The sequence below is a fragment of the Zeus faber genome (genome assembly GCF_960531495.2).
Source record: "Zeus faber genome assembly, chromosome: 2".
Taxonomy (NCBI): Eukaryota; Metazoa; Chordata; class Actinopteri; order Zeiformes; family Zeidae; genus Zeus; species Zeus faber.
In genome coordinates this window covers 42,865,918-42,881,313 of record NC_137189.1, presented here as the reverse complement: position 1 = coordinate 42,881,313, position 15,396 = coordinate 42,865,918, and the positions used below count along the sequence as shown (strand labels likewise).

At 43.2% G+C, this 15,396-nt stretch overlaps 1 protein-coding gene across 1 annotated transcript in view; it reads left to right on the top strand.

The window, feature by feature from the left end:
- ncam2 (neural cell adhesion molecule 2) overlaps positions 1 to 15,396 on the top strand; it is a 367,688-nt gene that overhangs the window by 312,881 nt on the left and 39,411 nt on the right. Inside the window, exons 12-15 of the mRNA XM_080024174.1 lie at positions 177 to 350; positions 5,149 to 5,268; positions 6,308 to 6,429; positions 11,411 to 11,585. Coding sequence (XP_079880300.1) covers positions 177 to 350; positions 5,149 to 5,268; positions 6,308 to 6,429; positions 11,411 to 11,585 — 591 coding nt within the window. The remainder of the gene's footprint in view (positions 1 to 176; positions 351 to 5,148; positions 5,269 to 6,307; positions 6,430 to 11,410; positions 11,586 to 15,396) is intronic.

Below are 15,396 nucleotides of genomic sequence, written 5' to 3'. Positions count from 1 at the left end.
ACCTATCTGTCTACTTACATCTATCCACATACATAGCTACCTATCTACCTACTTACCTATCCATCTTTCTACATACCTACATACCCACAAACCTATTCACCTAATTCACCTATCTATCTACCTACCTACCTCTCCACCTATGTATTTATTTATCTATCTTCTATCAATCTTTCCAGACGTGCCATCAAACCCCTACTCGGTGCGTCTGTCGGCTGTCTCCCAGCGTCTGGCCACTGTCACCTTCATGAAGCCCGAGTCCCACGGCGGCGTGCCCATCGGCCACTACCTGGTCCAGTACAAGGAGGTTGGGTCTCAGGACTGGAGGGACGTCAAGTCGCACAGTGTCCAAAGTAAGTATCGTGAGGATCTGCAGAATTTTCAACTGTTTGCAAATGCGAATGACCAAGAAATCAACCAATCTGTGCTTCGCAAACTGTAGCTATGCTATCTCCTCCGGCAAACTGCTTCAATACCAAGCTGAAAAGAACAACCTTTGATAACTCACAGTGCTAGGAAAATGGTTGAAAGGTGTTGTTTCATGTGGGACTTGTAATACCGGCACCAATTTGTTTGTAGCGAACTAATCCTTTAAATGATTCAGGAGTTGGGAGTCATACTGCCAAGAGAGTTGTCCGCAAGGTAGTCATCTCTCGCTCACAATGTGTTACACCAACTGAATAAAATGAATGGAAAAAGTCCAAGAACTAAGACAGAAAAAAACGGTGAAATAGCCAAACAGTTCATCACAAACCGACTTGTTAAAAATCGACAGCATTCTGCAGTAACTAAGCGAGGCCGGACTTGCCATAATTGTGCAAATGGTCAATTAAACATTCATCTTGATATTAACTATGGTCAAGTAGCCAAACAATGGGGATCATTTGAGTGTAGATGGTTTGATAGAAAAAAATTGTTGATACATAGGACGTGTAGGACCTCTGTATCAGAATCCTCTGCTTGTGGTAAATTCTTTGGGGGCAAACATTATAATTGTCATGATCATCAATCGTTGTCTTGTTAGAAAGTTCAATGTTTCCTTTTATATACTGTAAATGAGCCCATGCCCCATGACGGAGTGTAATGCGATTTGAGTCTGGGAGCTGGTGTTTTCAGTTGGAGATACCATGCGCCAGATCCTCTCACAGGAAACTCTGGGGTTAAACCTCTGCCTTCTCAATGCAACAATACAATTAAGTGTTCATCTACATAAGCACCGAGCTGTCTTCAAAGCAAACTAGTGCTTGTGGCGTCTATACTTAGACGATTCTAAATAGGACGGGGGTGGGACAATGTTGTCAATAAGACATTTATTTATAGGTGTTTGCTCAATGTTTGTTTGAATGTGCTGAACAAGGATTATATTTTAATTAGCAAAAGAATCAGACTGTTTATTCGGCCAAGTAGTTTTCATATGAAAGGAATTTGTGATAAAGATTGGTCTGTTGCTCTACAGACAATTGTCATAATTTGTTATACCAAAAATGCAAAGAAAATAACAAAAATAAAAAACTTTTCGGGATATACAAAATGCACTTTAAGAAGATAAGTTGAAAAGCTATGGCTGTGGGTATAAAATATATCAAATCTAACATTTGAAAAAAACGTGAATTTGAATCAATATATTTTTACAGAGGATCAAATCTAAACCCCATGGAATCTACAGCTGAGGTATTTTGGCTGTGCTACCCCTCCGCCCCGTTGCAGTTTTTTCAGCTGACAGCAGCGATAAGCTCTTCCACCACCCGGCTTCTACTTCTGTGGAGTGGAGCCTCCTTCGCCGAGTCAATGCTCCCTCCGTCCGTGTCAGATTAAGATTAAGAGCGTCCCCGCCCTGATCTGGAATTAACTTTGTGTTCCCATCTTTTAACCCCCCCCCCCCATCCCCAATCGACCCAAGCCATCCTCCACCCCTCAAAGCCTTCCTTCCACTCCTCCACCCTCCAGTGGTCTCGTGGGAGTTTGCGAGAAGCCGTCGGAGCGTCCTCCACCGCTCCCCCGACTCAGAAAATTGATTTCTGAGGCTCTCTCACTCTCTCTCTTGCTCTCGGAAGGAAGTACAGCATTTGATGCGTCACGAGTCCTTTTGAACAAAAAAAAGGAAAGAATGGAAAGTTACTGGATGAGCGGCTGAGCGATAAGCAGGTCTGTGACAAACCTGAAGGGCTTATCGCTAATATCCCTAATTTTGGAGTCAATTACAATATATTCGCCGTGCCGAAGGGAATGGCAATCAGCGCCCGAAGAGGAAAACAGTAGAGAAAAGCCGAAGCAGGGTGGAAGAGACGGGATGAGAGGAAGAGGCGGAGATGGAGTTGTCTTCAGGTTGAGGAATAAGTACGACTGAGCTCACTGAGTGTCAAGAATAAACAATACTTAATTGGCTTTAATGAATGGGGCCTAATTTGAACCCAATTTCAGCGACGCATCTATTTCAAAAAATTGTATTTGTTTTTCTGCTGAAATATTCAAATTGCCAAACTAATTTTGAGGAAAGAAAAGTGGCATAATTTAATCAAAGAAGCCACTTCAGAGCCACACAGTATAAAGGCACAATCAACTAATTGTGATAATGACATGCCTGAACTCATTTAAGTGATTGATTTTATTATATATTTTTCCATCTCATGAAATGTCTGCTTGTAACCCCAACATACTCTACTACACTCGCAAATTGTATAATTTGTTTTCAGCGCGGCAAGGACAAAAACAGCGCAAAACACCTATTAGCGTTGGAGTGTTTTAATTTGTGCAACTGGCAAAGAAGCAACTTTTAGCAGAATTGCATTAGCTGTGAACTCTCGGCTTGGCTTTGATATTGTCAAGACTGTTTGAATGGATAACAGGAGTCGTAGACTTTCTTCCGAACTCACTGATGGCCCAGTAATCTTGCTGTTTGCTTATGCCCTGATATCTGTATAAAGCTAACAATGAATAATAGGAATACTGCATATTAATTCATAATGTTTCACATTTTCGTCTTATTTTGTCACTAAACCTCAGCAATTTAATGTCAGATTAGCCTTTTTCATTGACAAACATGGAGTTTTAACTTTGATATATTCATCTTATTTTTTATTTGCTTCCAAATAAAGTTAAAATAAGTCATATTTTATTTCCTCATTGGGTAAATTGACCGTGATATATCAGCTGGGGTTTGCAAATGTCAGTCCATGTTATCGCAATGATTGCTGAGATTTCATGCTCTTCAAAACAGGCAGTCTAGTCTGGCTGGTCTGCTGAGGAGGAAATGTCCCTCACCCCCAGAGCTGTCAAGCTCTGCTCAAGCCCCACCTCTGAACAAATCCCAAAGAAGTCGGACCCCGGATTTTTAAAAGCATCTAACTTCGATCTTAACTGCTCTGTAGATTTTGCTCCTGTGCAGGTACTTAGAATTCACAAGCTTAGCTAAACAAACTTGACAAATTGGGGACCTCTGACCCGGAATTACCGAGTTCTGACTTCCATTGGAATGCAGCTTTATATCCTCGAAGAGGTTTCCGTTTAGTTTGCACAAGCTAAGATAAAGATTCGGCTTCCAAACGACAGCCGTTGCAAGATCCCTTTTCTACAGAGGCCAAGATGCCTTGTTGAAGGAGGAGCGGTTTGGTGTAGTTTCTATTAGTTTCTTCTTTGGTCAAGTCAAGTGACACTTTATTTATAGGGCGCATTTCATACCAGGGCAACACAATGCACTTTACAAAGAAATACAATCAAAGAAAATTTAAAAAATGTCTGTGCAATCATAAGCACAGTCAGTGCGGAATAAACAGATCTCACAGCGTACAGAGATACAAATCTCACAACATGGAGAACATACACACACACACACACACACACACACACACACACACACACCCACACACACACATATATACACACAGAACTCAGCCAAATAGTGAACAGCAAGGTTTTTAATCTGCTTTTAAAAGTGTGGGGGCCTCTCTCAGGTCCTCAGGCAGGGTGTTCCATTTACTTGGGGCATAGATACACAAGGCAGCCTCCCCTACTTTAGAGTTGGTACGAGGGATAGTTTAAAGACCAGCACTGTGGACCTGAGAGTTCTTGCTGGTTCCTGAAAAATTAGTATTCATTTTATATACTGAGGTGCAAGGCCATTCATAGCTTTATATACAAGTAGCAGAATCTTAAAATCAATCCTAGTTTCAACAGGGAGCCAAGGTAGAGATCTAAGAACAGGTGTGATGTGCTCAAACTTTTTTGTCCCAGTGAGAACCACGTAGACGCATTTTGGGTTAACTGCAGCCGCTGCACAGCTGATTTCTGGAGGCCGGTGAATAGGCTGTTACAGTAGTCCAATCTACTCTTTAAGAATTTAAGAATTTTTTTCAGAGTCTGTTTTTGACAGAAAGCCCCTTAATTTTTAAATGTTTTTTCGATGGTAGAAGGCTGATGGTACTGTGGCTAAGGGCTACTTGTCACTAAGTGTCCAATGTAATTGATTGCGAATTTATTTCAAATCGTCTTAACTTTGAAACCTTTCTTTCCCCTGAATATAGGGGAAGGTTAGGGATAGGGTCAGACACGACTCCACTACCAATGCCCTTGACCAAGACGTTGGCTCTCCAACTGGAGTTATGCTCTGGCTACCAACTGCTCAGAAATAGGAATAGAAGTGAGTGACTTGGAGTTAGTGACTTAGTCAGAGAACAGAAGACAAATTTCCCCACAGGGATCAAAAAAGTGATGCTTCTATACACTAATATATACAGTATATCACTCCCAAGTATCGGTCTGTGTCATTTTGCTCAAGTTGCACTTCCTGGTCCACCTTCATTACCTTTCAGACATCAAGCTGACACTGACATCCACACTGACATACAATAACAGCAGCATAAGGGTTCTCCTTCAAGCTATCTGTATCAGGACAAATGGCTGCTGAAGGGCACATGTTGGGGCCTGCCTGGATATTACAGAGGAGTCCAAATATATCATCGGTTCTTTTTAACGGAGGTAGTGCCGCAATATGGGGCAGGGCATGGTAGCAGCACCTAAACAGAATGAAATAAAGCAAAGGTAGCCATCTGGGCTTCCATGACTACCCTGTGTGGTGGTATACTGTGCATATCAATGAAATGACTGAAAAACTTTATTTGACTTGATTTATTCTGTCCGCGTATCCTTCTCCAGCCACAGTGGTGCTCACCGGCCTGGAGCCCAACACCACGTACGAGATCCGCGTGGCGGCCATCAACGGGAAGGGTCGGGGGGAGTTTAGCCACAAGGAGACATTCCAGACTCTACCCATCCGTGAGTCTCCGCTTTGTTCTTTACACCCATTATTTTCTTCCGGAGAAGAAAATGGAAGGGTTTGACTGAAAGTGGAAGACTAAAACCTGTTATAGAATGAACATGGTGATCATCTGGAAATGGATTTTGGTATTGCTATAACACAAAAAGTAACAACAGGTGCACAACAAAATAATTTCACTTTGTTGATTTTCAGTAGGAGGATATGGCATGGCAGAAGAAAGCACAGACATAATGTTCTTCATGGCAGGATAGTAAATACAAAAAAAGTTGATGAATTTGAGGGTAAAATATTTTTCCCGTTTTATACTTGCATATATACGTATATATATATATATAAAGATTTACTGTATTTATGCCAATTATTATTATGCTATTTCATCCCTTCCCTCAACCCCTGAAACTCATAACATGAGTGTATTTCTGTGTTTTTACGGCTTACTCACGTTCCCGTGATACCAAAACAGATTGCAGGATTACTTGGAATGGGTCCCGTCGAAACTTGCGTTTGGATGAAAAACAACGGCATTAAAATTATCTAGTGCGGGTGCTCTTAAAAATGTATCCCGCTGAATAATTAAGGGTGATCCGCCATACTTAGATCGTAGTAAATCCACAAGAGGGCCGGTCGTCTGGTTGTCGGCTTTTTTGAATTACATGTTCCCCGCTGCTGCGCCTCTGAAGCAGAGCGAAAATAAAAATAAAAAATGAGAGCCCCCTCGCGAAAGTATGGAGAGCGATAACAGCCTCTAGTCAGCCTAAGTTATAGCCAGTCACAGCGAATTGCCATCCAATATGAATTTAGTTCAAGTTTATACCTCTCCTCTTGCTATACTGTATCCTTATCTCATATCTCACTCTGCCACCTGCTCCCCTCCTCTCCAAAGCACACACACACACACACTCACACACACACACGACACCTCCAGGGTTTAGGAGATAGCATCTGCACACATGTAGACCCCCCCCCCTACACACACACACACTATTTATATATCCTTATGCTGACTGTAGCTTTCTCTCCCCGTTCCCTGGTCAGGAGAGCCCAGCCCTCCCGCCGTCCACGGACAGAGGGGCATGGGCAAGGCCTACCGCCTGGGCCTAGTCAAGCAGGACGACGGCGGGATGCCCATCGTGGAGTACATCGTCAAGTACAAGACGGTAACTAAACATTTGAAATGATGCATTTCATTTCCAAATGTATCTTCTACTTCACAGCTAGTGGGGGTAATCTCATTCAATGGGCGAGCAGGAAAAGTGGCCGTCCTGAAAGGATTAGGGTAGGGAGCCAAAGGGAACACAAACTTGTGGTCCTGGGACCCCCAGGGGCTCCTTCAAGAGGTTGCAGGGGCTCCCCAGCAAAATCGGTCTTTGGAGAAAGGACCTCAAAGGAACACAAAACACAAAGAGGTGATTTTGGTCGTACAATGTCCGTACACCAGCAACACCAGCTCTTATTCTTTTTGAACGGTGGTCCTTATGGGGTCTGGGGTCCGCCAGGGGGCCCTTCAATAGGTCCCAGGGGTCCCCCAGCAAAATCAGTCCTTGGAGAAGGCAGGAGAAACAAAGGGAACACAATCGACAAATAATTGGATGATATTTTAGATGTACGCTGTCCGTACACTGTATTCATATCATGGAGACCCCCAGTGGTGCTTAATGACCTGATGTGCATTAAACTGGGGGGCCTTGGGGAAACGCCTTGGCCAAGAAGTTCCATAGGAGTTGGCCAGTCTTTAGCCGAGTTCTTGAGTTTCTTTATCGATCTCGTTGACTATGCATGGGTCATTTCCGGCATTGTGAAAGGGTTTGAACTGAGATGCTGCATTGCAATGCTGCGTGAATAATCCATTACGACAGCTGAGGAAAGCAAAAGCTACATTGTCGTGGAAAGTGATGACAATGACCCCCTCCCCCCCTTGACGAAAAGACGGATGTCCCATTAGCCGAAAACATTATCTCTGTTTGTGCACAGTTGACACAAAGTGTGTCCCATCATAATGGCTGAAAGGGAACCAGGATACAAAAGCCACATCAGTTCTGGAAGATTTAAAAACTGCATTTTCTCCTTTGTCTCGTTTTTGTTCCAGCCGAATGAATCCCAGGGTGTGTGTGTGTGTGTGTGTGTGTGTGTGTGTGTGTGTGTGTGTGTGTGTGTGTGTGTGTATGTGTGTGTGTGTGTGTGTGTGTGTGTGTGTGTGTGTGTGTGTGTGTGTGTGTGTGTGTGGCTGGTGGGATTACAAAACACTCTCAAAAATGTTCATGTATTTGATATTCAGTCCTTGTCGTGCTCAACAATTCATATCTAGAAATGGATGATACTCAGATGATACAAGCTTCTATTTGGGAAAATTTAACAAACTATTCATCTCATTGGCAGAAGGAAGAATTGCTGAATCAAACAGGGTGTACCGTATTCTCTACATCCCTGAGGCTGATGTGCCTGTGACAGTGATTTAAAATGCCTTGGAGGAGGGTCGGGAACTCTGGACAAGGGCTTTTTAAAGGCCATAGTAGGAGCTTAGGTGCTAAATAGGGAGATGGGGGAGGCAGGTACGTCCATGGCCACGTAATCTCTGTGGCCTCGTCTGCCATAATGAATGCACAAACATACCGGCATTCCCAGACATATTGTCACGCAAAAGGTGTCGGGCAACGGCAGGGACACCCGTGTATATACACAGCCAGGGTCTGTCGAAACTAATAAAGACAGAAAGAAGTGAAACATAAATTCATGCGAGAGATACATGTTAGTCCCAATGTCCTGCCATCGCTCTTGACCAAGGAACTTAGACAAGGCCTGATAGGTGGGGTTGGTCTCTGTGGCTCCCCACTACTAGTGTCTTCAGCTTTGGCTAAAAGCGAGGACAAATAGGATTAGAAAAGAAAATACTTTTTAATCCCTTTATCAATCCCTGCTGAGTATTTGTGATGAAAAGTTCCTGACTCCAGAATCCAGAAGTCACTTAAAAGACGGACAAACAAATCATTTGCGAGTCCTGCATTACTACAGGGTATATGCATATACTGTATTAGCCAAATAAACTTTGTGAGTGAACATAGTTTGTGAGTGTGGGTGGATATTGTTTGTTATTCTTGCTATTATATATTATGCAATAAACTATCATATTATAGGGTTTAATTAGGATGTGTGAGGTCAGTGGACCCCTCATTTTAAGTTCAAACCTATAAGCTATATTTTCAGGAAAATGCAAACATCTCAGGAGAGTGAAAAAAGTTCTACAACGAGTGACTCAGATAATACCACAATTACACCTATTGTTTGGTGTGCGGCCCCCATATAGTAAATTCTTACATTTTGTAGCCCCTACCACTACCATCAAAGTTGCCCCCCCTGTTCTGAATCTACTTCTAGCAGGATAATGCTGGATATCTCAAGTTGATTCCAACAACATGACAATGAGTTAACTGGACTCCAATGGCCTCCACAGTCCCCAGATCTCAATCCAATAAACCACCTTTAGGATGTGGTAAAATGGGAGATTCAAACAATCATCAGGAACTGTCTGATGCTTTCAAGTCCACGTGGACTAGAACCTCAGAGGAATGTTTCCAGCACCTTGTTGAATCCAGGACACCAAGAATTCGAGGTGTTCTGGGTACCAAACAGGATCCTACATAGTCTACCTTATATGTGACCCACCGCAGCAAAACTCGCTATCTCGCACTTTTCTAAAATAAGTTGAAAAACCTTTCTAGAAGGAAGGATTCATGTTCCTTTGTGTTTTTTTAATCTCTCAATGTATTTTCAAAACCGAGTTTGATTTATAAGTAGTAGAAAAATGTTTTACCTTGGAGTTAAATATTCTCTTTAGATTACATGGGGAAACACAGTTCACTTAACGAGACGCTGAAGATCATTCCTCCATATTCCATATTGTGATGTGAAGTCACAATGTGAAACCGTTCTGATGGAGTTCAACCTTTAAATCATACTACTTTTACACACACACACACACACACACACACACACACATTATTGTGTAGGGGCGTATACCATTGTATACCAACGAAGAAGTCAAGTTGACATCACTTCAGTAAACAAGACGAGGATCCGGTTTCACTTGTTTGTGAAAACTTTCGTCTCTGTGTTGTTATGGGTTACAAGAAGCGGGCGGTGGAAGATCGAAATAATATCGCGGACCTTAATATGACCAGTGCCATTGATCCAAGTCAGTGTAAGCAGCACGTACTGGACTTCATTTTCCGCAATGATAGTCAGTTCTCCGACAGCGATGCTGAATCTGATACCGGCATAATCCCAGACTCGGAGAACATTTCAAACAGCGAATTTCAAACTGAATGTGAGGATGAAACAGAATATTTTCAAGAACCACCGGAGGAGACCGACGATACGCCTGTTGTTGTGGCAACAGAAGAAGTTGATGACATGATAAAGTCCATTGAGGTTGGCGATGCAGATTATGAATGAGTAGCAATGGACAAGATTCTAAAGTTTACCCTCAAATGCAGCCAGGGGCGAAAAGAAAATGAAAAGATATAGCCCCAAACAGGCTCTCAGAGTGTAGCTGGGTTAGGGTTGGGTTGAGCCCACATACACACATTTATATATTAAATGACACACCAAGGCTGATATAAAGAGACTCATATTATTGATAGACTCTACATTTTGTTGTGTTGTCTGCCCTTTTAAATCCTAAATAATTCCAGTTTTATAAAACATATATATTCTTACTTTTAAATAAAAGCTTTTTTTTAAATCAAAAGATGTGTGTCAATGACGCTGTTCAACATTCCCTCAAAACACAATAACAATGAAGATAATACCCCATTCAGTAGGGTGTCAAGTTTCCTTTCAGCAAGGTGTCAAGTTGCCGTGTGACAAGTATCCAGGCTCTGTTGGTCCTCCAACCCGTTTGCGTTGCGTTTGCTGAATGAAGCCAATTGTGGGGGAAAACTTTGAAGGTGATCATCTCAGAAACACACCCTTGTCATTAACAAGTCGTAGCTTTAAAAATATTTGCTTGATTTGCACAAGTATCATCTTGTTTGGAAGCTCTGATTCTTCACTTTCAAATGATGAAAAAAAAGTCAAAAGCCACCAAATGTACCTAAAGTCTGCGGTGGGTCACATATAGTAAACACTGAGGGGCGAATTCACAAAGATTGGATTGTGGCCACTGATAGCACCATGAATTGTGCATCACTTGCACATCAGTTTAAAGTATTTCGACTTTAAACTCGGAATTCCGAGTATATTCTAAAAACATGGGTATTTTTTTATTATTTTTTGCATAGCCCTAATACTCTACCTAACCTTATTTTTAATTCTTTTTTTTTCTGTTTGTTTTTCTCATGTATTTTAAAAATGACATGTGGAGCTGTCCATGGTCCTCAATTTTTAGGCCAGAATAAGGCCCAGTGCGTCAGTGTCGTACGGTTGAGGCTGTGGTTAAACGCCAATTTTGACCACTTTATCACTATTCCCTAAAGCTTTTAGTTGTTTTTCGATATCTTTTGAATTTTCATAGGAATTATGGAAACGTTTTTGTCAACGTTTTAGCACTTTTTTGTGCAATAAATTATTCAAAGTTTCAACAAGTTGCTTTTGGTGTACCTTTTGAAAACCACCACTGACTGCTACCCGCTCAAGGCATCGCTGCCTTTGGATGTGGTAACAGTAATAAAAATTATAATAATAATGTCAAAATATTATTTACAGATTACTGGAAAGTTTGGCTGTGACACCCCTAAATGTGCATCAATTACCTCTAGCTCTCTGCAATGCAGTTAATGCAGTGCAATTAATTGCATTCTAGCTGCATGTGACTATTAGTGCAGGTGTTTGTGAATTGGACTTTTTGGCAGTTTTTGCAATTTTGCACCAAATGTATGCATAGTACCTAATTTAAATACATGCAAATAGCACCAGCACACGGGTCGCTAGCTGCCTGGCAGCGCAGTTAGGGGTGCACTTCACCCTTTGCTGGTGCTTTGAGAATTACATTTATTTTTGTTTTATTTGGACAGGGCTAGTGCCCGCAAAAGCCATGCAATCCTTTTTGGAATTTGCCCGAGTGTATACTGTATCTATTCTCATTGACATTTTTCATCCCTTCTTTGACCTCTACCCCTCTCTCCATCCCCCCTCCCCTTCCAGGACAAGGAGGAGCAGTGGATGACCAAGCTGGTCCCAGGCGCTAACGACTTTGCCCTTCTGCAGCCGCTGCAGTGGAACACACGCTACGAGGTGGAGATCACGGCCCGCAACGTCAAGGGCCTGTCGGAGCCGACCTTCTACCAGTTCTTCATGCCGCAGAAGCCCGACATCACAGGTAGGAGGAGGGGGAGTAACACCCTCCCTTTCCTCTCCCCTCTCTCTCTCTCTCTCTCTCTCTCTGATTTTTCCTCTCCCCCCCATTCCTCAATTGGAGGCAGACAGATCGACGGGCGGGGAACGGATGGGCAGACGGACAGGAAGACGGACATAGGGACAGACAGACAGGTAGACGGGTGGAGGGACGGACAGACAGACAGACAGGTAGACGGACGGATGGACAGACAGACAGGTGGACAGACAGTCACTCGTAAAAGTTGAAATACAAACAGCCGTTTTCATTTGGGCTTGGTCAGACTCACTCGTCCTTAACGCCTCTCTATCTACCCATCTCACTCTCTCTCTTCCTTTATCTCCCTCCCCATATTTCTCTCTCTTTCCCTGTGTCTCACTTTCTCTCTTACCCTATCTCCCTTCCCATATCTCTCTCTCCTTCTCTTACTTTTTCTCTTCCTCTCTCTCCCTCCCCATATCGCTCTCTCTCTCTATCTCTCACTTTCTCTGTTCCCCTATCTCCCGCCCTACCCCCTTCCTCGCTCTCTCCCTGTCTCTGGCTCTCTCTCTCTCACTCAAATGCTTAATGTTACAGGGACAGAAAGCAGGGTTTACGCACGGTGCCTTCTAATTTGACACCTCCCCCCTCCCTTCTTCCCACCTTCCCTCCCTCCTCCATGACCTTTTGGTGTGACACACACACACATACCCTTTACCATACCATATATATACTGTATATATATATATATATATATATATTTATATATATATATATATATATTTATATATAAAATGGCCAAATTACAAACACTCAGGAGCGTTTAGAAGTGAAACGCTTTTCTGTCATCGCTCCCACGAGAGCTATTCTCCGGCACTTAATGGAAAAAAACAGCAACAAAAAAACAACACAACAAAAATAACAAAATAAAAAAAAAAAACAGAACAAGCGGCGGCTCCGGCGGCAAACGCTCTGCCTCTGTCATTATGGTGTCGGCTAAATGGCCTGTGAGGTGGAGAACAGCGAGGCTCGAGGCGGGTCACTTCGATTGGCTGTCCTCTCTTGTTAGGCAACCGTAGTGCGTAGTGGGAAAGAGCCAGGGAGAGCAAGAGAGGGAGGGACGGAGGGAGGGAGGGTGAAAAGTAAAGCTTTTCTCTTAATGTGCGTGGTCTCCTAACACCCTAAAGCGGCTTAGATAACAAGGGAGCACAACACCCAGGGAAAGCATGTACTCTGTGGTGCTTAAAGGATGGGTTCAACCTTTTTAAACCTAATGGTGGCTCACATGTTGGATCGAGATACACACACCTGTGCAATGACATTGTAGACATTATACTAATTTAGTAATAACTTAGTAATAACATTGTAGACATTGTAATAATTTTGTAAGAATTAAGTAAAATTTAATACATTGGAATAATTTTGTAATAAAATAGCAATAACATTGTAATAGTTAGTAAGAACATAGTTAGCACACTGTAAACCTTGAAATAATTTAGTAAGAACATAGTAATAACATTGTAGACATTGTAAATGTAATTATTTATTAACATCATAGTAATAACATTGTATACATGTAATTACATAGTATATGTTGTATTATTTTAGAAAGAACATAGTAATAGCGCTGTAGACATATTTATTCATCATGTACAGAATATACAGCTATACTTATACTTATATACTTATACTTATACAGCATATCTTGTTATACAGTTGTACCTAGACTTACGACTGTAATTCGTTCTATAAGAACGGTCGTATGTTAAAACAGTCGTATGTCGAAGCAATTTTTCCCGTATTAATTATGAAATCATGAAGGGTGTAATTAATACACAGCACAAACGCAGTAAATATGAAAAAATATCGACAAGCCACGAACTACATTCACACACGATGTAGGTCGCCCGCTGACTGACTGCTGACTGACTGCTGACTGGTAGCCGACGTGCCAACAGCAAATTTCCACGCTCGTATCTTGGAGCAGTCGGTCGCAAGTCGATACAAATTTTCAAGACTATTGCTGCTCTTATCTTGGATTAGTCGTAAGTAGATGCAGTTGTAAGTCGAGGTACCACTGTATAATATTGTCACAATGCTCTCTGGTGAACCCAAATGCAGGACACATGGGAATTCAGACAGGAACCCTCAAACAAAGGTATATTTTACTCATGAGCTCAAAACATAGCAGGCAACACCACTCAAAGGGAATTTGAGATTCGACAAGGACTGAGAGACGGCTATGGGCATGGAAACATCTGCGGTTCATGGGCTGGAGACAAACATAGTGATGGCAACCAATGGCTCTGGACCAGGAACGGGTTGAGCCTCAGCAGGGGTGGCTGACGGCTCTGGAACAGGAACAGGCTGTGGCGGTCGACCGCTCTGAAATAGGAACGGGCTGAGCCTCGGCAGGTGTGGCGAAGGCTCTGGAACAGGAACGAGCTGAGCCTCGACAGGGGCGGCCGAGAGCTCGGGAACAAGAACGGAGTGAGCCTTGGCAGTGTCGGCCAACGGCTCTGGAACGGGAACTGACTGCGCCTCGGCTGGGTAGACTGAAGTGACAGGCTCGGAGAAATGGGAGTCAAAACTCGAAATATCGGGGTGCTAGACAGGGGAGACATGGGGTCACTGGGCAGCAAAGACTCTGGAGCGCTGTACAACGGAAACTCTGGAGCATCTGACAGTGGAAAATCAGGGCTGTGGAAATGGAGAGCGCTGGGCAGCGGGGACTCGGGAGCGTTGGTCAGTAGTGAAATCCGATGGCCTCGGGGATCCTTGAGACCACGCTTTCATCTGGAGAACCCCTCTGAGGACACCCGCGGAAAATGGCAAGGCACAACCCTAGAAAGGGGACTGCTGGGACTCTTCAGGGGCAGGGACAGGACAGGTGGGTAGCGGACCAGCAAGCTTAGGACTGGGGACTAGGCTATTGTCTCAGGCCCAAAGCTAGCAGATTGGTGACTAGCATGCCCAAAGCTAGAATTCCGGTGGCTAGCAGGCCAGTGGCTAGCAGACTCAAAGCTAGAGGATGGGCCAGGAGTGGAAATCACAGGTGGCTCCAGCTCAAGTACCGCCTGAACATAGGATGAGCAGGTACGTGTCAACTGGGTTAATTTCTTTCTACACAAGGGAGAGAAGGATAACAACAAGGAACTGAACAAACTGGACAAAACCATGACACATGTATGTCTCTCTATACTATATTTTATACCCACATCTAAGGGCGTAACATTGGTTTGAGAAGTCGGGGGGACACAATAAAACGGGGATGTGACCATATCCACTCCGGCACTAGCCATTGTGCCGCGAGGTGTTGGGGAGGCGTTCTTGTTTCACACAGTTCAGTTCTTGTTTCGCTTTATAGGTAAGCGGAGTAAAAAAAAAAAAAACTGACATCTAAAATAAAACCACATGTTCACGGGCACCCCTTCACTGGCGTGTGCATTGTCGGCGCCATTGCAGAGGATGACTGTTGCGCAAATTGCGCCCCGATCACTCCCTCTCTGTGTCCCCGAGGAAAAACCCATTGCCGTATATTATTGTTGAGGGGGACAACTCTCTTTTTATCCCAGGAAGGGGGTGTCCGGACCCCCCTTCCCCCCTGTGATTTCCGCCCCTGTACACATCCATACTAACCATACTGCCACTCTTTTAACTTTTCTTTTTGTATATTCTGTTCATTTTTGTATATTTGGCTATTTTCTTTGTACATTTCGCTATTTGTGTTTTAATTTTTCGATGCCAATTTTATGCCCATTATCTGTTCAGATGTGGACAAATCTTTACATGGACAAATTCTTTGTTAAACTCTTTA